This window comes from Acomys minous (genome assembly GCF_964271855.1).
Source record: "Acomys minous genome assembly, chromosome: 11".
In the NCBI taxonomy this organism is placed as follows: domain Eukaryota; kingdom Metazoa; phylum Chordata; class Mammalia; order Rodentia; family Muridae; genus Acomys; species Acomys minous.
In genome coordinates this window covers 54,757,588-54,785,187 of record NC_140492.1, presented here as the reverse complement: position 1 = coordinate 54,785,187, position 27,600 = coordinate 54,757,588, and the positions used below count along the sequence as shown (strand labels likewise).

Sequence of the window (27,600 nt, the reverse complement as noted above, 5' to 3'; positions counted from 1 at the left end):
CAAAGAAATAATATACAAGAACTCACCTAATTTGGAAAAGGATGTAAACCGAAGCATGCAAAGGAACTGTACTACAAAAAACAGAATAAACTCAGCAAAATAAGACTAAAGGAAGATCAAACATCTGAACACCTGAGAGAGTGAGTATTGACAGTTTTAAAAAATGAAGTAGTTTGTCTCTTGACTTTTCATTCTCATTTCTCTAAAGAAAGAAAAGTTTTCAATTTACGTTTCAAAATGATTTAACACTCATTTTTATTTTGTGTACCAGCAGTTTCAAATTCGAACAAAATGATACACATAACTCATATGCTGTTATTAAAATGATTGTTTTACAGTTTATATATTTACATATGTATGTGTGTGCACGCGCGCATGTGAGAGAGCGACAGGGAGATTTTTATCAAAGAACTTCACAACTAGAACTTACTTTTCTCTCACTTGCTAATGCGTGCATGCCACCATTATGGTCAATATTTGGTTTCCTAATGTGCAGGGAAGGACTTGGGAGACAAACTGTGGTTCTCTATAACTTTTCTTCATCATTATCATAAGCTAAGTGACCATAATTATCATCAGCAGACAAAGGAAAATAACATGAAAAAAGCAGTAAGATGGAGTAATTCTTAGAATGTCACTGCCATCTCTTCCTAGTTGAGGCAAATTGCAGTCTGTATGAAAATTATGGCCCTATTTTAGTTAGGATTTCTATTGCTGTGATGTAACACCATGCGCAAATCAGCTTGGGTAGAAGAGAGTTTATTTTAACTTAGAGCTTTAAACTCATCATCCAGGAAAGTCAGGGCAAGAAACCAAGGGAGGAACCTGGAGGCAGGGGCTGATGCAGAGGCCGTGGTGGGGTGCTGCTTGCTCAGCCTGCTTCCTTAGAGAATCCAGGACCAGCAGCCCAAAGATGGCCCCACCCACAATGGGCTGGGCCCGCCCACATCAACCACTAATTAAGAAAACAGATTGTGTGCCTGCCTACCTCTTGATCTTATGGAGGCATTTTCTCAGTTACTTCCCAAGTAATTCTAGCCTGTGTCAAATTGACACAAAAGTAGCCAATACAGGTTCTCCTCGGCTGTCTGGCTCCTCTATGGCAGCGCCGATACATCTCCTGGTGCTTATTTAGAAATAAACACTGTGATTACCTTATAATCACAGATACTACAACACTATATATGCGGAAAAACAGCAAAACACAAGAGTTACATATTATCACATTCCTCTATTTATAAACATGTCCTACTGTTATACTAGACTTACAAAAGTGAAAAGCAAAGATTAAAAAAAAATCAAGACAGTGATAGCAGAACATTTAACAAATCATAGGTATTTATTTTTATTTTATTAGTTACTTTACATCCTGGTCATAGCCCCCTCCCTCCTCTCCTCCTGGACTCACTTTCCCTCCCTGTTTTCCCTGTCCTCCCTACTTCTCAGAGAAAGGGAGGCCCTCTCCACACCCAGCACATCAAATTGCATCAAGACTGAGGGTATCCTCTTCCCCTGTGGCCTGACAAGGTAGCCAGGCCAGGGCAAAGTGATCAAAAAGCAGGCAACAGAGTGCATGTCATAGTCAGCCTCTGTTCCCCTTCCTAGGGGACCCTTATGAGGACCGAGCTGCCCATCAGCTACATCTGTGTTGGGGCCTAGGTCCAATCTCTGCATGGCCCTTGGTTGGAGCTTCAGTCTCCCTCTGAGCCCTGTTCGGTGTCTCTGTTGGTCTTTTTGTGAAGCTCCTGTCCCCTCTGGGTCTTTCTATCCTGCTGCCCCCTACTCTTCTGCAAGACTCTCTGTGTTCCACGCAATGTTTGGCTGTGAGTCTCTGCATCTGTTTCCATCAGCTGCTGGGTGGGGCCTGTCACCCAGGACAGCTATGCCAGGCTCCCATCTGCAAGCATAGCAGAGTGATGTCAATAGTGTCAGGGGTTGGCTGTCTCCCATGGGGGGGGGGGGTGTCTCAATCATAGGTATTTCTAAGCACAGCTCCCCAAACTCAAGGCTCAGTTTTGGGAAGATATACAATGAACACTGAAAATACAACAGTAAAAACAGTATGGAAAGAAATAGCATAAGACATATGGTGCCTTGGTTCATAGCATGCTACTAAGTTCCATTAGGACCATGTATAGAACCCAAGTTCAAAGATAAGATGATAAAGAGCCAGATGGTGAGAACGGAACATTTAGCCAAACATAGACCCTCAGACGCAGTCCTTGTCTGTTTTCTCACAAAGGACTTAAGGCCAGAAAATAGAGAGATACAAAGATGATCAATACTTTCTATCCATTCGGCAAACACAAGTTAAAACTCCAAAGCTAGTCACTACTTAGAAAATAAAAAGCAATGATAAGACCAAATCCTACTTAGAATTTGGAGAAATGATCTCTGCTTATATATCTTCTAGGAATGTAATTTAATAGCCATTTGGTAAAATAACTTTAAATCTTCTTATAAAATTAAACCATCATCATAAGACTAGCAATTGCATTCTTAGGCAATAATTTTAGCAGAGAAATGAAAAATTAGGATCATAAGGATTTTGTATAATTAAAACTTAAAAGCAACCCAGATACTCTGAACAAACCATCAATACTGTGAGATAATACTTAAAAATAAAAGGAAATAAAGTACTGATATTTGAATGACCTTCCAAGAAATATCCTCGGTGAAAATCCAGGCTTCAAACATTTACTACATAATTTCATTCACATGGAAAATGAGTGACAAATTAGAGAGTTAAGCTGTGCATGAGTGGATTTTCTGGGGTTAAGAACAGGAGGCCCAGGTGAGTGTGGTTATATGGGGTTAGCAGAAGCTATATAGGTCTTTGTGATAGTGACCAGTTTGTTTCTCGAGTGTAGTGGTAGTCACATGAGTATATGCATCATAAAGTCACATATGACCATGTAGATTCAGTTACATACGCCTGCACATTTATGAGAATACAGGTAAAAGCACTGGCTTTCGGAGAAACTAGGTGAATGAACTATGGAGCTTCTGTCCAGTACTTTTTGAAGGTTCCTAGAAATCTATAATTATCTCAAAGTAAAAAGCTTCTTTAATGTTGTTCTGAAATAGCAAAAAAAAAAAAAAATGAAGAGAATTTACTCTAACAAAATCACTGTGAAGAATAAAAAATATTCAGGAAGAAGAAAGTCATTTCAAACACAGATGGGTTCTAGCCTTTGAATATTTAACCTTTTTGTCCCTAAATTTTATTTATAAATTAATAAATAATAAACAGACCAATGTGTCTTAATCCTCATCCTCCTCTTCTTCATCTTGGTTAATCTGGAAGTAATGCCACTGATAACTCTCTTAGCTGTTGGCAACAACACGCAACCAGTCCTGAGGATTGTTCTTCAAATCTTTTTTTGGTGAGATATTCCAAATGCCTTTTAGAGAAAGGCACCTCAGAAGTGACAGTGATCTTGCTCTTGCTCCATTTGATGGTCACCACCTCTCCACCAAGATTCCCACCTTCCCCATTCACCTTGATTCTCTTCTGGGGGAACTGCTCAAAATTGGCAGCATGCATGATTCTGTGTTCTACAGGATGGGCGCAGTCAAGAGTGACCTTCAAAGCCTACTTCTTTTTTTTCCCCTGCTCCCCTACAAACTTTTTCAGGGGCTCCATGGTGACAGAGAAGGCAGAAAGGGTCTTATTTTTTATATTACTATATTATGAAAGTGGCAGGCATTAAGTGCAAAATATACTTCTGGTTTTATTTTGATCGTTTGCTGGACTACCAATACCCAGTGTGATACTCTCATGTACGTATGACTCTGTGAAACTGCTACCCAGCAGTATGTTTGTGATGGCAAATAACTGATACTCTCAAGTCTGCTGACTTACTAAGCCATGGTGCTTAATAGGTTAAGCATATTTAATATTCTCTAAACCTCTATAATTTAACATTTGGTGAGTATGAGTCAAGAACCATCTATAAAATTATAAGAAATAAAGATCAGCCGGGCGTGGTGGCACACGCCTTTAATCCCAGCACTCGGGAGGCAGAGGCAGGCAGATCGCTGTGAGTTCGAGGCCAGCCTGGTCTACAAAGTGAGTCCAGGACAGCCAAGGCTACACAGAGAGACTCTGTCTCGAAAAACCAAAAAAAAAAAAAAGAAATAAAGATCAAAATATTAGATAATCTAGCATGCACTGATACATATTACAATGCCATTATATCACAATATTATATAGAAGATTCATGGACGTGGGATGGCAGGATGGCTCAGTGTGTAAAAGGTGATCGTCACCACCAGAGTTCTATCTCCAGAACCCACATGGTGGAAAGAAAACTGACTCTTGCAAATTGTCCCCACTTATGCACTATGCGTGTGCGCGCGCACACACACACACACACACACACACACACACACACACACACACACCAGATCTATGGAGGCTATATCCCATGATCTTCCTAGTATTCTTGCCCTTGAGTGTACATAACACCTGCCACTTGTTTTTACCCAACAAAACGCAGCAACGATCGTGGTTTGTCATTTCTATGGTGCTTACACACGACTATGGCCTATGTCTCTGGAAGAACTCTTGCCATCTTACTGGTTTTGAGAAGAAGGTTGCCCTGCAGGAGCTGACCTGTCGTTGTTATGTATCGATTTCCTCTGGATTAAAACACTTCCTCCAGGAGGGAGGAAGCGGCTCACTAGACTCAGGATAAAAACAAACTTCACACTTCTGGGAAAGCAGAAACTTACAAGCTTCAGGAGAGCCCCACTTTAGAGTTATAGGAGCAGAAAACAAAAACAAAACTTGATGGAGGAAGGGACTAACTGCTGGGAGAGGAGACACAATCAGTCCAGCGACAACAGAGAGCAGTTTCCTGGACCCACTGAACTGCTTCTAAGTTGTACAGAGAGCTCCAGGAACGCAGCTTTCATCCAATCGCCACCATCTATGCTGTCCTGTGATGGGCTTTTACAGGAGGCAGCTGCTTTTGACCCTTCCCCCATACTCCTGTTAGTAACCCCAGTGACTACTGATTGGTTCACCAAGTTGGATTTTGGTGCAATTGTTATTTGGTCTGTCATGGGTTTTCTATCTAAGTTGATGTATGTGTTCTGTCTCCCCATACAGCAAACAGAACATAGACTTAACCAACATCCAGTAAGAAGCCAATGCCCTACACCAATTTGCAACTCACTAAATGTTGCCAACAATAAAGACAGACTGAAAGTGGATACTTCGTTGTGAGTTCTCCTATGAGATTCTCTGAGAGATGTGTGTATTAAATAGGGTTCTCCAAGGGAACAGGACCTATAGAACACACACACACACACACACACACACACACACACACACACACACACACACACGAGTCTATTACATTGGTTTATACACTAGAAGCTGGGTAATCCAGCAACAGCCTTCCACATCTCTGAATGAGAGAGAACCTCACAAAGCATCAGTCCAAGAAGTTCAGCACCTCAGTGGGCCCGGTCTGGTGCTGAGAGCCTAGCGATTGTCAGGATAGCTGCTGGTGATGAAGGGGGATGCTGGATATTGATTACAGAGAGGATGGGAACACTGGGAGTGGACTCAGAGAGAAACAAAGCCTCCTCCATATGTCTTCCCTTATGTGAAAATCCTAACCTGGAACTGCTGAGTGAACATGTGCATCTAGGTGGACATAAATATAGGCAAAGGCCAGGAAACTAGAAAGGGGACCATGTGATTTGGGGGGGGGGGGAATTTAAAAGACGATGGTGGGAAAGACAAAAAAACAAAGGAGAAGAGGAGGATATTAGAGACAAAAAGATGCTGTGGGGAAAGGAAGGTTTGGGAGACAACATGGGACAAACAAAAATATAGTATATATGACTTAGAAACTTAAATATTCCTTAGTACATAAAATCTTGTATATTTTGAATATTGAACCAAGCAAATATATTATTCATATTTTTTCCTCGTAAAGCAATCAGATTTTCTAGATAGCTTTTTAAATTATAGAGTTGTTAGCAAAATATACCTTCCCTTTGTTTAGTTAATAGTCCTTAGACATATTTTGGCTAAATGAGCAGGAAGAGTACCACAGTCAAAAAATGTGAACTGACATAATAGGTTCTAATAATTTAAGGCTCTATAAATCAGTTTACATATCGAATTTCATCTACAAACATGTAAAACACTCTGTGCTTTCTCTAACATTATGAAAATTCACGATCAGTGAATCAGTGACAGCAAAGATTGTTTTATAAAAAATGAGAATGTTTTATTCATTTCTCAGGTCACATTACCAAAGTCAAGAGTACCTGTTTCACGTGTCAGTCTAAAATGTATTTGAAAGGAATGCAAGGATCAGGAGATAGAAGCATACTTCAAGTATTATGACGACATATGTAATAATAATAATAATATAGTGATATTATTATTATATACTATTATATTATTAAAATTAAAACAAAACAGTCTGAGGCTGGAGAGGTGGTTCAATGGTTAACAGGACTGAGGTTTGAGTCCCAGCACCCATATGGTGTCCCGCAACTGTCTTACTCCAATCCAAGGGCATCTGACACCCTTAAGCCTCCACGGGCATGAGGCGTGCACATAGTGTACAGTCACGCAAACAAAGCACCCATACACATAAAACATAAACATTTAAGTCCTCTTAAACAAAACAATGTTTTTAGAGTTCTTAGGATGTAAACTTGTACTAAACCTGTCAGCTTGCCTCTTCAATTGCTACCAATTAACTCACTTCAACTGAGATAATAAAATTAAAGCTGAAATAGTGATCATCAATATTTCTTCCTCCTAAGAGAGTCATAAATGGGACCATAACATCCCTTTAATGTCTGACCGGTGAGGAAGCAAACCAAAACAAACAAAAAAAACTTCAATGCACTTTGTCAACTGGTACAAAAGCGAACAATCAGATTAACGCGAAGCACTGAAAAAGAAAAAGGAAAAGGTGTGTGGGAGTGTGAGCGCGTGTGTGTTTGTGTGCATGGATGTGTGTGTTTTGATGTTAGACGTTATCAGCAAGTTTCCTCCTTGATGACAGTAGCTTTGCTGTTGTTGTTGTTTTCTTGAGACACACTCATCTCACTGAACCTAGAACTCATGATTTGGCTAGGCTGGCTCTCCAGTGAGCTCCAGGGATGTACCTACTTGTCTCCACCCCCACCAGGGATGCTAAGGATGCACACTCAGGACCTCACGCTTGCACAGCAAGCACTTACCAGCTGCATCATCTCCCACCGCCCCTCCTCAAGGAAGTCGTGTGAGCAGCACAACAATCTGACTAGGCCATATTTTTAGTAGTACAGCACTATAGTGCCTATGACTAGCTTAGTAAATTATTAAGTGCTAATTTGCCTCATGGTAAAGAATACTAGCTATAAAGATGGCAATTCATAGAGCAGTGGCATACAATAGTCATGACTTTTATTCAGAATACTTAATAATTTAACTCTCACATATTATGCACATGAGGTGAAAAATACTAAAAGTATAATAATTTCTACATGGCTACCATTCCATTTTCTCATATTTATAATATCATTAAGATCTGCCAAAAGGGGCTGGAGAGATGGCTCAGCAGTTAAGAGCACTGGTTGTACTTCCAGAGGTCCTGAGTAACCACATGGTGGCTCGCAGCCATCCATACCCTCCAGCGCCCTCTCCTGGCATGCAGGTGTACATGAAGACAGAGCATTCATATCCATAAAATACATAAAATCTTTTTTAAAAACTAATAATTTAAAAAATATCTGCTAAAAGAACACTGATTCATATGAACTATTGCCATGCAACAAAACAAGCGCCAAGTTAGACTCTCCGTCAAGGCTGCTTTCCTCCAGTGTTTTTGTTGCCTTGACTGGTGTTCGTAAATCTGTGTAAATTTAATTCTCAAAGGTTTCTCTTCTCATCAATAACAAATTTTCCTATGTTGCGCTTTCCCGTTCACTATAAAAAGTCTGGTTGGGACTGTAAAAAATAGTCCCAAGCCATAGACTATTCTACATAGTTACGGTGCTCTTCCGTGTTTACTTGATCACTCACGGGTGATCATTAGTTAAGTGGTGTGCATATGTCTAGGTCCAACTGACTCAAACACTGGAAAGAGTAAAATGTGATATAATTTATTACTAATGAAATAACATCTCCTATTTGCATTCAAATAATCCCCTGGATGTGATCATTCTAAAAAGAATGGAATCAATCAAAGTTTGATCAAAATACCATCTTTGGCAACACTAAAATTCAGTGTTTAATTAGAACTGACACATTTTGGACTCTAAAACTTTCATTCAGTATTCTACCATTAAGAAGTATTTAGATAATCAGATCAGGGTTGGTATATAGGAGATGTCTTACATTATCAAAATATGTAAAAAAAATTGTTTTTAATCTAACTTTTTAACCTTAGGTCTGAGTTTCATCGCCATAGCCCAGGGTAAAGAAAATATGATTGCTGAAGTGATGTTCATAGCTTAGAGAACAAAAGGTTTAGGTATTTCACAGTTTCGTAAGTGGCTGACCATATCTTAATTATGTGTTTTCTATGAAGAAAACCTTTCTGACAATAGCACAGATTTATAAGAGAAAACATCTGTTGAGCTAGCATGAAACCTGCACCAAAAACAGTTCTGTCGTACATAACAGTTAGGCAGCACAGGTGATCTTACCGTTCTCTGTTAAACTTGAGAGAGTGAAGAATGGCTGGCCTTTTCTGTCTCAGATTCCACAAATGAAGTGTATCGTCTGAACTCGCACTAACCAAAGCGCCCTGTGACAAAAGATGACAAAGTATGCAGCTTATCTATTAGGATACTAGAATCAATACCTTTTGGATTTGACATTGCTTGAATAGCTATGTGTTTATATAACCTAGAAAAAAAGAAGGGAAATTACAGTAGGAAAGTTTGAGGATGCTGAGTTGAAGAGGCAGGTGACTTACTATATATGGATGGCCACGATGACTTGTTCAGAAATCCCTATTTACTGCTAGAGAGAAGTAACTGTTATGCCATTTATAATGGTTAGATTTTATTATCAACTTGATGCAAACTAGAGTTACGTGTGAGGAAGGGCCCTCAACTGAGGAACTGCCTCCCTCCATCAGACCCACCTGGGGCAAGTCTGTGGCGTGTTTCTTGACTGCTAATCAGTGGAAGGGGATGCAGAAACCCATATGCCACGCCCAGCCTGGTCGCAGGTTGTCTAAGAAGCTGGCTGAGCATGAGTCGGAGCGGCCAACCCAGCCACAGCATTCCTCCATTGTTTCTGCTTCAAGTTACTGCTGCACTTCTCGTGCTCAATTCCCTCAGTGATGGACTCTAACCTGGTAGATGAAATAGACCAATTCCTCCCCATGCTGCTTTTGGTCATGGTATTTATCACAGCTGCTAAAAGCAAATCAGGGCAGCATCATTGTGACTAGTAAAGGGTTTTTTTAAAATTTCCCTCAGGAAAATAGTTTAAAATTTTGTTTCTACTATTCACATGAATATCATATAACTTCACAGAGAAACTAATACCCAACTCAGTTTTATCAATCAGATACAGGTCATGTAAGATTAGCCTTCAATTTTCTTTGTATCTAAAAATTATGTGTGCCTCCTTAAAATTATGTATTTTATAATTTGACCAGCTGCTTACAGTCTAAAAAGATTTACCTGTGATATTAAAAAACCCCACTATATAATATTTCTCCACCTTGAGTTAAGTATAACTCTAAAAATAATACTAAAATTATTTTTTATCTTATCCCACCAATTACAAATTAATCCTAGCTCAAATACAATACCATGTATTCTACCATTGAACGTAGCAGAAAGTGTATGCACAGATAACTAAGTTTACACACACACACACACACACAATTTCACTGATGTCTAAAGGTCAGCTTAAATGGCTCAGAACTTTTACTACAGTGGTATCTTCCTGACTGACATGTCACCTAAGCTACCCTAGGGCACCACGTGTTCTCTAATACTTATCTGGAAGAAGCATGGGAGTCTTGAAATATCTAAAATTTCTTACACATTTTCCAAAGGTTTTTGTTACAGGTAATCTTTCATAGTTTGCAACATTGGTCACATACATTCTCATTTGTATTCTACATTTTAAAAAAACTTTAAAAATTTTCCCAACTTTATCTCTTGTCTAGAAATTAGGATAAAGAAGACTTTAAATGTCTTTCTGAAATTGTTCCTAAACCAAAATGACTCTGTATCTGTCTTAGTTAGGGTTGCTATCACTGTGATGAAACACCATGACTAAAGACATTGGGGGAGGGGGCCTAATTTGGCTTACACTTCCTCATCACTGTTCATCACTGAAGGAAGTCAGGACAGGAGCTCAAACAGGGCAGGATCCCGGAGGCAGGAGCTGACGCAGAGGCCATGGAGGGGTGCTGCTTACAGGCTTGCTTCCCATGGCTTGCTCAACCTGCTTTCTTATAGGACCCGGGACCACCAGCCCAGGGATAACACCACCCACAATGGGCTAAGCCCACCTCCAACAATCACTAAGAAAATGCCTTCCAGTTGGTCCATGTGGAGGCATTTTCTCAATTGGGGTTCTCTCCATTCAGATAACTCTAGCCTGTGTCAAGGTGACATAAGACTGACTAGTCAACACACTGATTCCTTGTCAACTTGACACACAAGCACATCCTTATTAAGCCACAACCCTTCCTTTCTTATTTGTCCCCAAGATATCACATTAAAAACATAAATAACGTTAAAAGTTTCAAAATCTTTAAAAATTCGAGCTCATTAAAATTTCCGTCCCTTTAAAATAGCCAATCTCTTTTAAAACCCCAAAGTGTCTTGAAATTGAAGGTCTGTCACCTGTGGGCTCCAGTAAAATAGCAAATGAATTAAATACTTTCTTACTTCAAGAGGGACGAACCAGGGCACAGTCACAATCAAGTCAAAGTAAAACCAAACTCCAACTGTCCACTGTCTGGGATCCACTCATGATCTTCTAGAATCCTCCAAAGGGCTTGGGTTACTTAGCCAGCTCTGCCTCCTGCAGCACATAGCTTGTCTTATAGGCTCTGGCTGGCCCTCTTCCACTCCTGCTGCTGGACTTGGCAGTCATCCCATGGGACTGGCACCTCCAAAATGCTGGGGTCTTCTGCTGCCACTGGGCTGCACTGTTACCAGTAGTCTCTCACAGACTCCTCTCGTGAAGCTAAGCCTCAACTTCCCTGTTTGACCCCTTCAGTCCTGAACCTTCAGCTGCCACCGAGGCTGCACCTTCACCCATGGCCTCTCCTGCCCTCTCACAGTGCCAAACCTCAGCTGCTCTCCATGACCCCTTCATGACTTCAAAACCAGCACCACCTGGGTGACTCTTACACTACCCAGTTATGCTGCCAGCATGAGGTACAACCTTGGCTGCCTCTGGAACATAGCTTCTCTTTGCTCTCAGGAAACACTTCCCAGATTCACCTCAGTGATTCTGGTCTCTTCTTCCTCACCATTTAATCACTCAGTTCTAGCTAGCACGTCTTGACTGTCTCAGGAAAGCAAAGGCTTCACTTCAGTGGTGCTGCTCTTGTTAATAATGACTGACTCTTTAGCCCCAGCTGACCAGAAGAACAGAATCTTAGTTCAAAATAGCAAGCAGCCTGAAAGAGTCTTTAAACCTCCCTTGAACACCACACAAGTCAGGCCTCCGTCTTCTGTGCTGCTGTCAGCATTCTTAGCTTCCAAGCTCCCACAGAACATCCCACTGAGCTCTCAATACTTAATGGCTTTTCAAGTCCAAAGTTCCCAAGTCCTTCCACAATCCTCCAAAAACATGGTCAGGTCTGACAGATCCCACTATCCTGGCAGCAACTGGGCTTAGTTAGGATTACTATTGCTGTGATGAACACCATGGCCAAAGAAACTTGGGGAGGAAAGGATTTGGTTGTCTTACACTTCTAATAGCACTGTTCGTCATTGAAGGCAGTCAGGACAGGAACTTAAACAGAGCAGGAGCCTGGAGGCAGGAGCTGATGCAGAGCCCATGGAGGGGTGCTGCTTACTGGCCTGCTCAGCCTGTTTCTTATAGAACCCAGACCACCAGCCCAGGGATGGCACCACCCACAATTGGCTGAGCCCACCCCCATCAATCACTAATTAAGAAAATGCCTTAAAGCTGGGTCTTATGGGGGCATTTTCTCAATTGCTTTTCTCTCCTTTCATCTACCTCTCCTCGTGTCAAGTTCACAAAAAACTAGCTAGCACAGGGCACCATGATATTTCCTTTTATATCATATATCTGGGGTTTGGGTCTCACAGAGTAATTTCTTTATAACAAGTTATAATCAGAATATTTTAATTTAAATTTATATAATTTTCATATATATGTGAACATACATGTTCAAAGGGTATATATTAATATTTTAACATGAACCCATAAAATATTTCACACCATGCAATAAGATTTGCTTTGCATATGCTTTGAGGGTTTTCATATCTGTTTGGATGAGTTGCTTATGAATGTATATTTGCTTTCTACATATGAACTAGAACCATTAATATTTCTTAAAAGCATTTAATGAACTACACCTTTTATATTTTTTTATTAATTTATTCATATTACATCTAAATTGTTATGCCATCCCTTGTATCCTCCCATTCCTCCCTCCCTCCCATTTTCCCCTTATTCCCCTCCCCTATGACTGTTCCTGAGGGGGATTTCCTCCCCCTGTGTATGCTCATAGGGTATCAAGTCTCTTCTTGGTAACCTGCTATCCTTCCTCTGAGTGCCACCAGGCCTCCCCATGCAGGGGACGTGGTCAAATATGGGGCATCAGAATTAACTATACCTTTTTAGTTCAGTATAGAACAATGATCTCATTTTCGAGAGAAGTAGACATTGACTACTATTAAGTCTGTGATAAGAATAGGATGTAACAACATCAGTGAGCCCCCAAATGGATAAGTAAAGTAGGGTCACAAGCAGAGTGCCTATGGTTCCTTTACAGAAGCAAAATGAACCGTCCATCAACACTACTTCTGAAGATTTGCAAAAAGATCTAAACCTGTAAATAAGGGATATTTAGATTTCTGATCATGTGGAAAGGTCCAGAATTATTGTAGGGTGCATCGAGGAGGGTAGTTAATGATAAATAAAGCAAAGAGATTGAAGATTGCTTTTATTTACTTAGTTACATAACCTCATATAGCACAAGAGCAAAAAAGTATAACAGAGTCACAATAAAAGGATCCTCTGCTTCTGATAGATAAAGCATTTTCTCTTATTAGATTTAAGTTTTAAATTTGATATTTTCTATATTAAATTTAATATTTTTATATTAAATTTACAAATTTAATATAGTAATATGAAAACTGTGGATGTCGGTAACAATGTATAAGTAAATATTTTAAACATGTAAAGTCATAATATAAAAAAAATTATACCAACTACAGGCTGAACATCCATAATCTAAATATACAAAATCCCACATGCTCCAAAAGTTAAACTTATTCACAAAGGGAAAAGTTCAATACCTGATCTATTGTGGTTAAATTCAAAATGTAAGAGCACTGAAAAGGTTATACAAAATTACCTTCAGACTATGTGTATAAGGTGTACACACAATATAAATGAACCTGTTGCTTAGACTTGGGTCTCTTCTCCAAGGTATCTCAATATATATACCCAAGTACCCCAAAAATTTAAAAAAGCTTAATAAACTTTCTAGACCCAACCATTTTGGATAAGGAATACTCAAACCTATAATACTCTGTGAGTGTGAGTGTTGCATTTTGTGTTTTAAATAATGAAAACAGTCGTGTGTGTGTGTATGTGTGTGTGTGTGTTTGAAACAGAAAAAGGGAAAAAAGAAAGAAAAGAAAATTCTTACCTCATTGATCAGGAATTGGAGCTGCAAGACAGCTGCACCACTTTCATGTTGGCAGTGACAGTCAACACCAGGCCTCCCAAGTCTACCACAAGAGTCAAGGAATCTGACATTTGAATTACACAAATATTAAACAGTGAAAGAGATGCTGACTTATTTAGAAAATGGTTTTGACTCTTCATTGTCCTTATTTTATAAACAGAGTTAAAAGAGTTTTACTTTCCACAAAGTTACTTTCCACAAATACAGTACAAACGAGTAATATTCTAACAATTAGAAGAATTATATTAAAATATTGGAAGGAAGGCATCTCCTTTCCATTAAAGCAAAACAAGAACTGAGAATCCAGACACATCTCATTTTTAAAAACATTTATCTAATTAAACATTTCTTTCCCCAGAGTAGATTCAAACTATTTTAATGCAATAAATGAAATCGTAAAAAGTTTAGTATGTTGGCCAGGCATGGTGTCACACACCTTTAGCTCCAGCACTTGGGAAGCAGAGGTAGGAGGATTTCTGTGAGTGAGTGGGCAGCCTGGTCTATATAGCAAGTTCTAGAACAGCTAGAGAGGCCCTGTCTCAAACAAAACAATTTAATATATTTAATTATGTTAACAATATTAGTAATACAAAAAGCCCTCTAACAATATTTTAAAACCAATAGGTTATAAAGAAATAGATTAATGCATGATATATATATATAATAGTTTCTGAACAGAAAAAGAAGATTTAAAAAGGCAGATACTAAGAAATAACAGTAATATATTTTTCAGTTTACATAAAGAGCATTAATCTGTAATTGAGAAAGAAAACAAAAGAGAAAAGGAAAAAAAAAAAACCAGAATGGTAGATTGTAGAAAGGGAAGCAAATTAAACATCATAAAACAAGCCTTACTAAAGTATTTCTTACCAAACGACATATTTCTATATATGGTTATTATTTGCTTTTCATAAATACAAAAACAATGCGTGAGAACCATTTCCAGGTATGGTGAAGAAACGGGGCAGCTTTACCCTCCTACCCCAGCAATTGAAAAGCATAAACAACGTTGATATAACTGGATCCCTGAATACTACAGTTTCAGATATTGGGCATCAAGTGTGGGAGGAATGGTGGTAGCTCCTGACGATGGAGAAGATTCATAAAAAGAAAGTTAACTTATAATTCAGAACAAAAGAGAAAAGAAGGATGGAAAATGGTAGGAAAGACCAGGAGCTTGTAGCTGTTCCAGAGTACTATAGAGGAAACATCCCAGCCACAGTCTAGGATAGGAAAGGTAGCAGGTGCCATGGTTGAAATAAAGTCAGGGAGGCCAGGGACAGTAGAATTGTAAAAGGTAAAAGTAAAAGGACGCGTGATGAGGAATTCCAGAGATCCGCAGGAAGGCCCACTGAGCGGAGCAAGATGTGAAACAGGCGATAGATTTAGGGAAGCTATTTGAAACTGGGAAAGGAAAAAAGAAACCAAAAAGGAAATAACATACTTCTCTTAAAGAGCAAAACCGAACCAACAACATCACCAACAAAGATAATTCCTTCTTGAAGAATAAAGCAAGAAGGAACAAAACCAAAGTAAAGTTTAAATGAGACCAGACATTTTTTGTGTTCCCACCTTCCAAGGCGGAAAGCCTAAAATTCACAGAACAGTTATGCAAAACACTAAGAAAAACATTGGCTCAGTAGTGAGGAAAATTTATCTCCTAGATAAAGCCACCTTAAAAGAAGGGCTAAAAAAAAAGAGGGGGGCTAAATAAGTTAATTAGTAATATGTCTACCAGTGAGATCAAATGAAATCAGCTTTGGTCAAAGACGGAGGGAGGGGGGAACAGGAAGAACAGAAAGATACAAGTGAGGAGATAACAATAGGGATGTAATCTGAATAAATTATTTAAATAAATTTTTTAAATAAAAAAAGTATTTCTTTTACTTTTTGACCATTCTTGGCTGAGGATGTGGCTGTCTTTTGCCCTAGTCTGGCTATCTGCCTGAGGAAATCTCAAAACATGTGGTTGTTAGTGGCCACTCTTATACAGATCTATAATGAAAAAGAGCAAGCTGAGCAAGGAAAATACAAAGTGCACAGTTAGAGGAGAATGGAGCTAAGTCCTCTGTTCAAGGTGATAAACGGATTAAAGGGAAGCCTCAAACCAAAGATACAAGGAAGAGGTTATGGAGTCTCCCTCATTGACTAAGGAAAGCCACCGAAGCCAGGCATACGTCAGGGGTGTCCCTGCACAGAGCCCAGAGAGGCCAGTGTGTGCAGGTGTGAAGGTGACGCCTGGATGCTGGAGATGCCAGAGTCTTAAAGTACCTACCAAGGAGCCAGGTGTGGTGGCGCACGCCTGTAATCCCAGCACTTGGGAAGCAGAGGCAAGCAGATCGCTGTGAGTTCGAGGCCAGCCTGGTCTACAAAGCAAATCCAGGACAGTCAAGGCTACACAGAGAAACTCTGTCTCAAAAAACAAACAAACAAACAACAACAACAACAACAACAACAACAACAACAACAAAAAGATACCTACCAAGGAGAGCTGCTAACAGCGGGTGGAACCAGGCCAAGGGAGAGAAGTGTGCTGCGGTCAACAGATCTGGCAGGAGACGGAGATCTGACAAGTGCTTTGACATCAGACATGGAGATTAGAGTTTGGAGTCTGCGCAGTTGGTTTCCGTCTTGCTTTGGTCCAGTATTTCCTCACTAAGCTCCCTCTCCTGCCTTTTGGAATGGTAATGTATATTCCATGCTACTGTATGTTGGAAGTATGTGGTCTGCCTTCTTATTTTAATTTTACAGGGGTTACAGATAAAAGACTTGCCACGAGTCTCCAAAGAGACTTCGGACTTTTACCCCGGGTTGAGACTGTTACAGACTATGGGGACTTTTGAAGTTGGAGTAAATGCGTTTTTGCGTTATGATATGGCCTCAAGCCTATGGGGGCCAGGGAGTGGAATCTGGTGGTTTAGATGCAAATTGGTCCAGGGGAGGGGGGCGGCTTTGAGGTTTCAGGCCCAGTGTCACTCTTTCTTCCAGCTGCCTGCCCATCCAGGTGTAGAACTCTAAGCTCCTTCTCCAGCACCATGTCTTCCTGCATGACGCCATGCTTCCTGCCACGATGATAACAGACTAACCTTCTGACCTGGCAAACAAGCCTTTATTAAATGTTTATCTTCATAAGAGCTGTTGTGGTCACAGCATCTACGAATAGGTCTACGAATCTATTCACAACAATAAGACCCTAAGACACTTCACAAAACTATATCAAAATTAAAAATGACTCTGTTATATGCTTTTAAAAACGAAATGACTTTGGGAGCCCGAGAGATGGTAATGCAAGTATGAAGACTGGCGGCCCCTCCAGAGTGCCGGAATACAATTCCTAGCACCAACACAGAGGCTCCAAATCCGAGAATCCAGCATCATCTTCAGGCCTCCCAGGGCACCAGGTGAGTACATGGTGCACAGACATACATACAGGCAAAACATCCACACACATAAAATAAAAAATGGACAAGTGAATAAATCTGAAGTAAAAAAAATAACTAAATATGTTATATAGCAGAAGTGATCATTCTTAAAAGAATAATCATTAAGCAGTAAGTCTTTTTTTACATTATAAAATCTGTTTTTATTTTTCAAAGGCAGAGATTGTCAAACTGACCAACAAAACAAGAAACATAAATTTTATGGTACCTACAATAAATACAAATTAAAATATAGTAAGTTAAAAACAGACTATATGGTGTCTAGAGAGATGGCTCAGTGGTTAAGAGCACCATCCAATCTTCCAGAGGTCCTAAGTTCAATTCCCAGCAACCATATAGTAGCTCACAACCATCTAGACTGGGATCTGATGCCTGCTTCTGATGTGCAGATAGAGCACTCCTATACATAAAATAAATAAAATCCTTTTTTAAAACCACACTAAATGTTTTCAAAGATAAACTATACTAAGATTAACCAAAAGAGAGTTTGAATGTCTGTGTTCATCGGGTAAATTAGATTTCAGATCACAGACTACTACTGGGGACATAAAATCATTTACTAATATTTAAAAAATATAAATTTGTTAAGAAGAGTTACTTCTAAATGTTTACATATCTAATGACAGAGCTGTGAAATGCATAAAACAAAAACTGGTAGAACTATAAATATAAATAGATCAATCTACACTTGCAATGGGAGATTTTAATGCCACTATTTTAGTAATGAGGAAGTAGACAGAAGGTCAGTACAAACACAGAAGACTTGAACAAAACCATAAATCAGTTTGACCTAACTGACATCCACAGACAAATCTCCACAACAACTGCAAACACATTTAACCTTTATCAATATGACAATATACAGGGGTGTAAAAAAAAAACTTCAATTAATTTAAAAGGATCCAGGAGAATCATTCTGGATACAAAATGTATTCTCTTACCCTAACAGAATTAAATTAAGACTCAATTATATGAAGGTTAATAGGAAAATACGTGCTACCTGAAGGCTAAATAATATAAATAACCAAGCAGAATTTTAAAGACATTTTCAATGGGATGCAAATGAAAATGCAATTAATACAAATAATAAATGCAAAACATTGGGACATAATCTTTTATTTCCACCAAAATATAGTTGTTCCATTCCTCTTAACGTCTCCATCCACAAAATGAAACTTTTCTAAAGGCAGCACTATAAACAAGCTTAGAAAAACTCCAGAATGTAGAAACAATGGTGACCTTGGGAAAGATACAGCCGGGAGTTCCTATGCTCCCTGCTGCCTCTCAAATCATTGAGGGTACCCCAAAGGCCTCAAGAATGAAAAAGTTGTAGAGCCTAGTCTTAATGAATATATATAAAAGTATTCCCAAATCTACAGCTCAGGGAGTATTGCAGAAGAGGTAGTAGAAAGATTCTAAGAGCCAGAATATCCAGGAGATTGCTGTGAGATGGTGTCTCCCAGTAATTTCAGAAGCACTATCTATAAAGTCTCCCCAATATGGCTGCCCAAATGTGACTGAGTAAGGATGGCACCAATGAACATGATGAACTAATCAGAGATAAGTCCATGAGGGCCACACAGAGAGCTACAGACAACTGAGTAAAGCTGAGAATGGGAAAGGCGGTCCTCTCCAGGGAAGAGCACAGCAATTGGTTATCTAGAGCCAAACAGTCAGCCCTGATGCTACACATATGGAGAGCATTACATGGCCTGCACAGGCTACATTTAGGAATATATATATATATACATCTATGCATGTAATAACAATTAGGAGAGAGGGGGCATAAATTTGAAAAAAGAGTGGGAAGAGGTATATGGGAGAGTTTGGAGGGAGGAAAGGAAATGAAGAAATGTAATTAAATTATAATCTCAAAAAATTTTAAATGAAGAATTAAAAAGTCCATCTTTAAAAAAAATTTAAAAACAAACAAAAAGGCCATCTTATAAAAATAGTAAAACTAGCTGATCCATCTAATACATAAATCTTAATGTAGAGTTACAAAAACAAACAAAGTTAACATGACACCTTCAAAGAAACACAACTGATACTCTAGACTTCAAAGTAAAGGATAAGAGTGCAATATCCAAGGAAGAAGATAAAAGAATGTCTGTAAAGAAAATCAGTTAAATTGAAGAAAACAAAGACAGATGATACAACAAACCAGGTAAGCAATTCATGTCATGAGTGAGAAATGCAACAAAGATATACATATTTTGAAAATAAAAATCAGACAGACATTTCAAAAATGAACTCAATAATTCAAATTTAAAGATACAGGTAAAAGTCTCAATCAACAAACTAGGTCAAGCATAACAAAGACTATCCCAACCTGAAAACAAGGAAAGGAAAATAATCGTTAAAAGAATGAAGATGGCCTTTGAAATTTTTGAGACATCAAATAAACATACTTCTGAAACTGAGGAGTGCCTGAGGGGAAGGGCATAGAAAACATATTTTGATAGTGAGTTCATTATCAACTTTGCTGGATTAGAACCAGCCTGGAAACATACCTCCAGGGGATGCAAAGAAGATATTTCCAGAAAGGTTTTAACTTGGGAAGGAAAAGCCATCCTGAATGTGCCGCATGCACTGGGGTCTTGGAGTGAATAAAAAGTAGAAAGCAAATGGAATGCTGGGACCATCGCTCTGGCTCCTGATAGTGGATGCAATGTGACCAGCTGGCTTACATGTCTGAGGCAGTGATGTCTGCTCATTATAATGAACTATACATTCAAATCTGAACCAAATCTTTCCTTAAGTCGCCTTTCTCAGATATTGTATCACATCAACATGATAAGTGACTAACTCACCTATTTATCAAAATAGGTGGAATTTCTCTAATCATGAGAAAGATGACTATCAAGGTCAAGGATACTTACTGTAAATACAACCAGAAAAGATCATTCTCATCAGAGCATATTCTGTTAAACATATATGTTTGGACAGGGGAGATAACCTAGTGGAAATCACTTTTGGCACAAGCGCCTAGCTCCCCCAACCCTATAGAGAAACCAGGCAAGCCATAGTGGCTACCTGTAATCCCAGCACTCAGGAGGCACAAACAAAGGGTGCTCTGGTCCAGCTAGCTAGCTAGACTAGTTGGAAATGGTGAGTTCCAGGTGCAGCAAGAGACTGTGACTCAATAGACAGGGTACAGATCAATGCAGAAAGACAGCTGACATCAATCGGCTTCCACAGAGGCCCTGCTGGACTCACAGCAAAAGTCTACTAGCCTTTCAAAGAATATGTACAGCCAATCCAGCTTAAATTATTTTTAAAAAGAAAAAAAAAGAGACAGAAAGGGCACTTTCAAACTCCAGTATCACCCTAATACCAAAGTTGGGCAGAAATAAACAAAAAGGGAAATTTACAGGCCAAAATCCATGAAAAAAAAAACAGTGCTGGAATGATTATAATCCCAAATCTCAAGACATAGTTCAGAGCCATTGTGATTAAAGAAAAACAAAAACAAACAAACAAACAACAGTGATATAGGACTGGCACAAAAACTGACATGTAGACCAATGGAACAAAATCAAAGACCCAAATATGTGCAATGTAACTTCAGCCACTTAATATTTACCATAGATGCCAAGAGCACCCACTGGAGAAAGGAAGGCACCTTCAGCAAATGCACCTGCATGTCCACTGCAGAACAATGAATTAGACTCATATCCATCACCTTGCAAAAAAACTAACCCCAAATGGGTCAAAGACCTAAATGTGAAGCCCAAAACTTCTAGAAGAAAACATGGGTGGTGCCCTACATGATGTAGGTGTAGGAAGTTACTTTCTCAATAGAACTCCACTTGCCCAAGAATTAAGGCCAACATTGACAGCCAGGACTTCATAAAAACAAAAAGCTTTGGGGCCTGAAGAGATGACTCAGAGGTTGGGAGCACTGACTGCTCTTCCAGTGGACCCAGGCTTGAGCCCCAGCACCCACATGGCAGCTCATAACTGTCTGTAACTCCAAGATGTGACACCATCACACAGTCATGTGTGCAGACAAAACACTTTAAATTAAAAATAGAATAAAAAGCTTCATACAGCTAAAGAAACAGCATCCCAGTAAGGAGGAAGCCCACAGAATGGAATAGAATCATTGCTAGCTGTACATCTGAAAGAAAATGAATATCCAGAATATATAAAAAACTAAAAAAAAAACAAACAAAAAACCCTACATGACTCATTAAAAAAAAAACTGAGAAGAAAAAATGTCTAAGAAATAATGTGCATAATTTCTAGAAATGAGAGATTCTGAGAAAGAAAAAATACAGTATCTCATTAAAGGATGGATTATCCCACCAATCTCTTTAGTATGACCTACGTTAAACCCACTTTCCCAGGGTGGTACATTAGCCAAAGCGACTAAACAAGCTGAATTGGAACTTTAGGTCCCCTCCCAGGCCAGCGACATGTTTCCATTCTAACAAAAGCTTTTCCTTTAAAGTCAGAAACAAGGAGGAAAAAAACTGCCAACTTTCACTCGATCTGTTCCACAAGACGTTCCAGCCAGAACTATCATGTAAGAAAATAAAATAGACTTCTGGGTATGATGGTTGGTCTGAAGCTTCATGAAAGAAACTTTGTGAAGTTGAAGAAGACAGTGAATATAACAGAAAATAATATTGTTTCCTTCCAAAGAAAGGCTGACAAATGAACTTACAAGGTCAAATAAGACCTGCACAGGGACCCGGCGAGAGAAGCTCCTATCAGTGGGCACAGTGGAAATCTGCAGGAAGGGCGTCCTCTCGCACGTAGAGGCCCTGCCAGCAAGCACAATGGAAGTGCTTTTCCTCAAATACACTGACTTACAGAAACAAGAAGCAGAAGCAGAGTACAGAATGGCTGAGGTGAGGGAGAGGGAACCACCAAGCAACACCTTACAACCTTTTCTCTCTCACACTCTGCTACCAGGAATAAAGAAATGGTGGTTGAATTCGAGGGTTCACCCTGGCCTCTCCTCCACAGAGCACCTGGCTAAAGCCTGGCTAAGTAAGAGAACACCAAGGAATGACCCACCTGCTCACCTGAAAGGAAATCAAGGCTGTGAGTGCCATGTATAAGTTTAGACAACATGGCAATGATCTAGATACCCAGCATGACTTAGTTAGGATGACTGCAATGGGATATACTCAAAAAAAAAAAAGTGAGAAAGGAATAAATGTGATTCTTATGTAACTTGTTATGCAACAAATTCTGGCAAGAGCCACTTTTGTGTGATTCTGTATCCTTGGAACCAGGGGCACACTCTTATCTAGAGTAAATAAAGTAAGTCAAATCCACCTGTGGCTCTGAGCATCTTCCTTAACTTTCCTGCCCCTCACAGCCATCTGTCCCTAGCTCTTGTCACCACTCAGTGAAGATGTGCTAAAGCTCAGTCCAAATAGGAAGGAGCCAACTGCAGAGCTGCTTCCAAGCCAAGTGCGAGCACGAAGAGAGCAAGAACAAGTGGCAGGGGCAGGGGTAGGGGCAGGGGCAGAGGCAGAGGCAGAGGCAGGGGCAGGGGCAGGGGCAGAGGCAGAGGCAGGGGCAGGGGCAGGGGCAGGGGCAGGGACAGAGGCAGGGGCAGGGGCAGAGGCAGAAGCAGAGGCAGGGGCAGGGGCAGATGCAGAGGCAGGGGCAGGGGCAGGGGCAGGGGCAGAGGCAGAGGCAGGGGCAGAGGCAGGGGCAGGGGCAGAGGCAGGGGCAGGGGCAGAGGTAGAGGCAGAGGCAGGGGCAGAGGCAGGGGCAGGGGCAGGGGCAGAGGCAGGGGCAGGGGCAGAGGCAGGGGCAGGGGCAGAGGTAGAGGCAGAGGCAGGGGCAGGGGCAGGGGCAGGGGCAGGGGCAGAGTCGCAAGCATAGCGGAATCCACGCAGGAGTCAGAGTCAGAGACAGAACAGGTTCAGAGCTAGAGCTCTGAGTCCTCGGAAATATGGAATATAGGAATGGGACCGCCCATTACAGAGTGAATTCCTAGTAGCACGACAGGTTTATAGGAGCTAGAGAAAGGACACGAGAGGTGTCAGATGGAACCCAGCAATCAGTTTGCATATCCTGTATCTGCACCCAGCTCTCCCCATATTCCCTTAATACAAAATGTCAATTTACCAGGCCTGCTCAATACTGCTCCCATGGCCCTCTCTTGCCCCGTGTCCCCATCTCTCTTTTAAAAGATATTCTCTCCTTTTTTTCCCTTCTCATTTCTCCTTACTGTTTGCTTTTTCTTTTATCTCTAGCAAAGACCACCGACTGGCCCAGGTTGTAAGTCCCTGTGCCTGGGGCTGCTGAGCTGCTGAGAGATGGTTCTAAGTTACCTGACAGCATATCTTTGCCTCTCTCTCCTCAGTCTCTCTTTAGTCAAACCCCATCACTCCCCAACACACTTATACTCTTCAGAGCCTCAAATGCTTCCCTTTCTAATTATATCCCCCACCTTGTCCTGACTAGTTTTGTGTCAAGTTGATACAACCTAACGTCATCAAAAGGAGGGAACCTTATTTGAGAAAATGCCCTTGTAAGACGCAGCTGTAAGGACTTTTCTTAATTAGTGATTGATAAGGGAGGGTTCAGCCATTGGTGAGTGGTGTTATCCCTGAGTGGATGGTCCTGGGTTCTATAAGAAAGCAGGCTGAGCAAGCCTTGGTGAGTAAGCCAGTAAGCAGCACCCCTCCATGGCCTCTGCATCGGTTCCTGCCTCCAGGTTCCTGCCCTGTTTGAGTATCCTCACCTTTGATAATGAACAGTGATATGCAAGTGTAAGCCAAATAAGCCCTTTCCTCCCCAACTTTCTTTTGGTCATGGTGTTGCATTAAAGCAATAGTAACCCTCACTAAGACATCCCCTCTACTTTCTGTCATCCAAGTGCTAACCACTGTGTCTTACTCTGCTACCCCCACTTCATATCCACAATAATTAATATACAAGAACATGTGTGCAGTCCCTTTACTCCCTAAAATTAGGGTTGGTGTTTATGGGTGAATGTTTTGTACTTGGCTCTATTTTCATAATGAACCTATCCCTGGACAGAGACTGTTATTGCAAATAGTATTATTCTCTTAGGAGAAAACTGGGAGTGGAGCCTGGTATCCTGAACACCAGTCTAATGGGAGAAAATTGATTCTTCAGTCCTGCTACAATATAGTACTTCTGAAACACTTCAAACCGTTCCACTGAAAGGAAGAGAGGTGACTTAAATTAAAATAAATAAATCCAAGCAACAATCTAACTTTACATGTGCAAGTCTAAATGTAAAAAAAAAAAAAAAAATGACATGAAAAAACTAAGGCAACATGTATCCCATGTATCCTCCAAAAATTTAACCCCAGAGTAATGGGTCCTCCTGAGAGTTACTTAGACAAAATTCCAGACAATTAACTCAAAATGATTATAAGTGAAGAGGAAACAAATACAATCCTGAATGAATTGCCAGTGCATACAGCTAAATAGGATTTTTAAAAGGTCAGCGCAAGATATGAAAATGGAATCCAATAGAGAAATAATGGAGAAATAATTGGTCAAAGTACTAAAAATAAATGACTGTTCAATGATCAGTACCGAATAGGCCATCTGCTTCACCCCTTCTGCAGGCCTAGGAAACACTGTAAAGGAAGAGACAGAAAGAATGGAGGAGAAGGAGGATGGGAAGGCTGGGGATTGTAGTTTCTTCTCTGCACCTTGGTAAGTTGTAGGTCTCTGCATTCGTTGCCATCTACTGTAAAAGAAGATGTTCTGGTGAGGGTTAAGAGATACACTGACCTAAGCACATAATGATAATCCATTGGAGTTTATTTACTATTATGTCCATTTAGCAGAGTAACAGTAGGAGGTTCTTCCCTCGGGCCTATGCCTTATCTAGCCACAGGTTCTTGGGTCCAAGATTGGTACCAGATATGGGTTTCAATTTGTAAAGTGGGCCTCAAACCCAAGCACTGAGTGGTTGGTTACTCCAGTAATATTTGTGCCACTGTTGACTACACAGACATGCCACTACTGCACAAGTGGGCTCGTCCTTCCAGGCTAATAATTACTGTAGCTGGATACTATAAGTGATTGCTTTTCTCCTCTGATAGCATGCATAGAATCTTCCAGCATGACGAAAACTAGCCAAGAGGCATGAAACTGCCAGGTAAGTGCCAGCTTGGTTTCTCTGTATTGTGACTCAACTGTGTGGTGTCTTCAGCAATAAAGCTTTATTGTCAGATTATGGAGGGTAAACACTTTGATAGTAGTCTGTAAGGTTTAGGGAGACCTATGGGACCTCACAGGCCAACAACTTCAAGAGAAGTAACCTATGATGGCACTGTACTTTCATTTGCTAGCCAGTGGTATCTAATGGTGGCATTGTCATTTCATTATAGGGTGACTCCATTTAAGCACAAACACATATGTGCATGTATCTATTTTAGGATGTTTCTATAGTAGTATATTTCCATATGACTTTTTCAAAGTGTTTATTCATCCCGTCCCTATATTCTCTTCTCTATTCTGTCCACCCCATTAAACCTTTCCTGTGAGATTACTCTCCTTTTTCCCTTTATATCACCATGTTTTAATCTCTCCTTTAAATTCCTCCCTTCCACCTAGCGCTTTACTAATTTCCTAATCTCTATCAGCATTGCAAATGATACACACATATATAAAGATGTAAAGTTAACATTTACAAATGAGAAAACAGGACATTTGTCTTTCTGGGCCCAGGTTGCCTCATTCAAATGACTCTTTCCAGCTTCATCCACCTCTAAAAAATTACAATTTCACCTTTCTTTCTTTCTTCCTTTTCCTTTGGTTTCTCAAGACAGGGTGTCTTTGTGTAGTCCTGGCTGTCCTAGAACTCACTTTATAAACCAGGCTGGCCTTGAACTCAGATATGCACCTGTCTCTGCCTCTCAAGTGCTAGGATTAAAGGTGTGCACCACAACACATGGTGCAATATCATTTTTCTTAGCAGCTGAATAGTATCCCATTTTTAAAACATACCATATACTCATTATCTATTCATGGACATCTAGGTTGTTTCCATTTTCTGGCTATTGTGATTAGAGAAACAATGAACAATCTCTCTATGGTAGGACACAGAGTTAGTCTCATAGAATATAGTGAGTAACTCTGGGAGGCAGAGGCAGGCGATCTCTGTGAGTTCCAGGTCTACAAAATGAGTCCAGGACAGCCAAGACTGCACAGAGAAAAGCTGTCTCAAAAGAAACAAAACAAAAACAAAAACAAAACAAACAAATAAACAAAAAGAATACAGGGAGCATATTCCCCAGATACGAGTGCAAAAGTTCAATCTTTGCTTATAATTGCTAAGCTTCTAACTAGACTGATCAAGGGAAAGAATGACACAAGCAAGCAATAACAGAAGGCATTTACCTGGGTGCTTGCTTACAGGTCAGAGGGCGAAATTACAACATCCATCCTGGGGAGCATGGTGGCAGGCAGGCAGGCAGGCAGGCATGGCGCTGGAAGAGCGGCTGAGAGAGCACTTCTTACCCATAGGTTTGAAGCCTCACATGACACACCTCCTCCGACAAGGCCACACCCCCTGATCCTTCCCAAAACAGTCCCACCAACTAGGGACCACACTTTCAAATATATGAGCCTGCGGAGGCCGTTCTCATTTGAGCCACTGTCACAGAGCTCTTTGGGCAGTTATCCAAGGGAGTGGTACGGATGATCACGTAGTAGATCTAGCTCTAGCTTTCTAAAGACTCTCCACACCGAGTTCTATAGTGGCTGCACCTGATTTCACTCCCACCAGAAGTGAGCATGTGTTCATTTCCTGTGCCAATAAGTTCAAGTATATTCTGTACTTCCTCTTCCATCAGAGCCAGGCTATCAGATCTTACACTGCAATTTTTGATACACTGAATTTTATGCAGAGCGAGGGAAAAAGATCTAGTTTCATTATCCTTACATATATAGTTTTCCAGTTTTACCAGCACCATTTGTTATCGATATCACCTGTTCTTCCATGAGTATCACTGGCCTCTTTGTCAAAATAAGGTGACTGCAGGAGTGTAGAATATTATTTTAAGACTCTTTTTATTTATGTGTCTATATGAGTATGTATGAGCACTACGTGTATGCCTGATGCCCTCAGAAGACAGCAGGGGGCACTAAGTCCTCTGGAATGCAGTTGCAGACAGTTAGGAGCCGCCATACTGGTGCTAGGAACCAAATTCAGGTTTGAGTGTTCTTGATGCTGACCCTCTCTACAGCTCCTTAGTTGTGGCACCACACTACAGTTTTATAAAGTGTTAGAGGTAAAAGAATCTGAACCA

General features: G+C 40.3%; 1 protein-coding gene and 1 pseudogene across 9 annotated transcripts in view; both read right to left on the bottom strand.

The window, feature by feature from the left end:
• STXBP5L (syntaxin binding protein 5L) overlaps positions 1-27,600 on the bottom strand; it is a 236,220-nt gene that overhangs the window by 169,586 nt on the left and 39,034 nt on the right. For all 8 annotated transcript variants that reach the window (XM_084802614.1, XM_084802611.1, XM_084802609.1 and 5 more), the window contains exons 4-5: positions 13,854-13,935; positions 8,671-8,771 (exon numbers count right to left, since the gene is read on the bottom strand). In XM_084802614.1, coding sequence (XP_084658740.1) covers positions 8,671-8,771; positions 13,854-13,935 — 183 coding nt within the window. The remainder of the gene's footprint in view (positions 1-8,670; positions 8,772-13,853; positions 13,936-27,600) is intronic.
• On the bottom strand, positions 3,265-3,646 carry LOC311608022 (large ribosomal subunit protein eL22-like; annotated as a pseudogene). Its single transcript has one exon. The product of its transcript is annotated as a large ribosomal subunit protein eL22-like (transcript).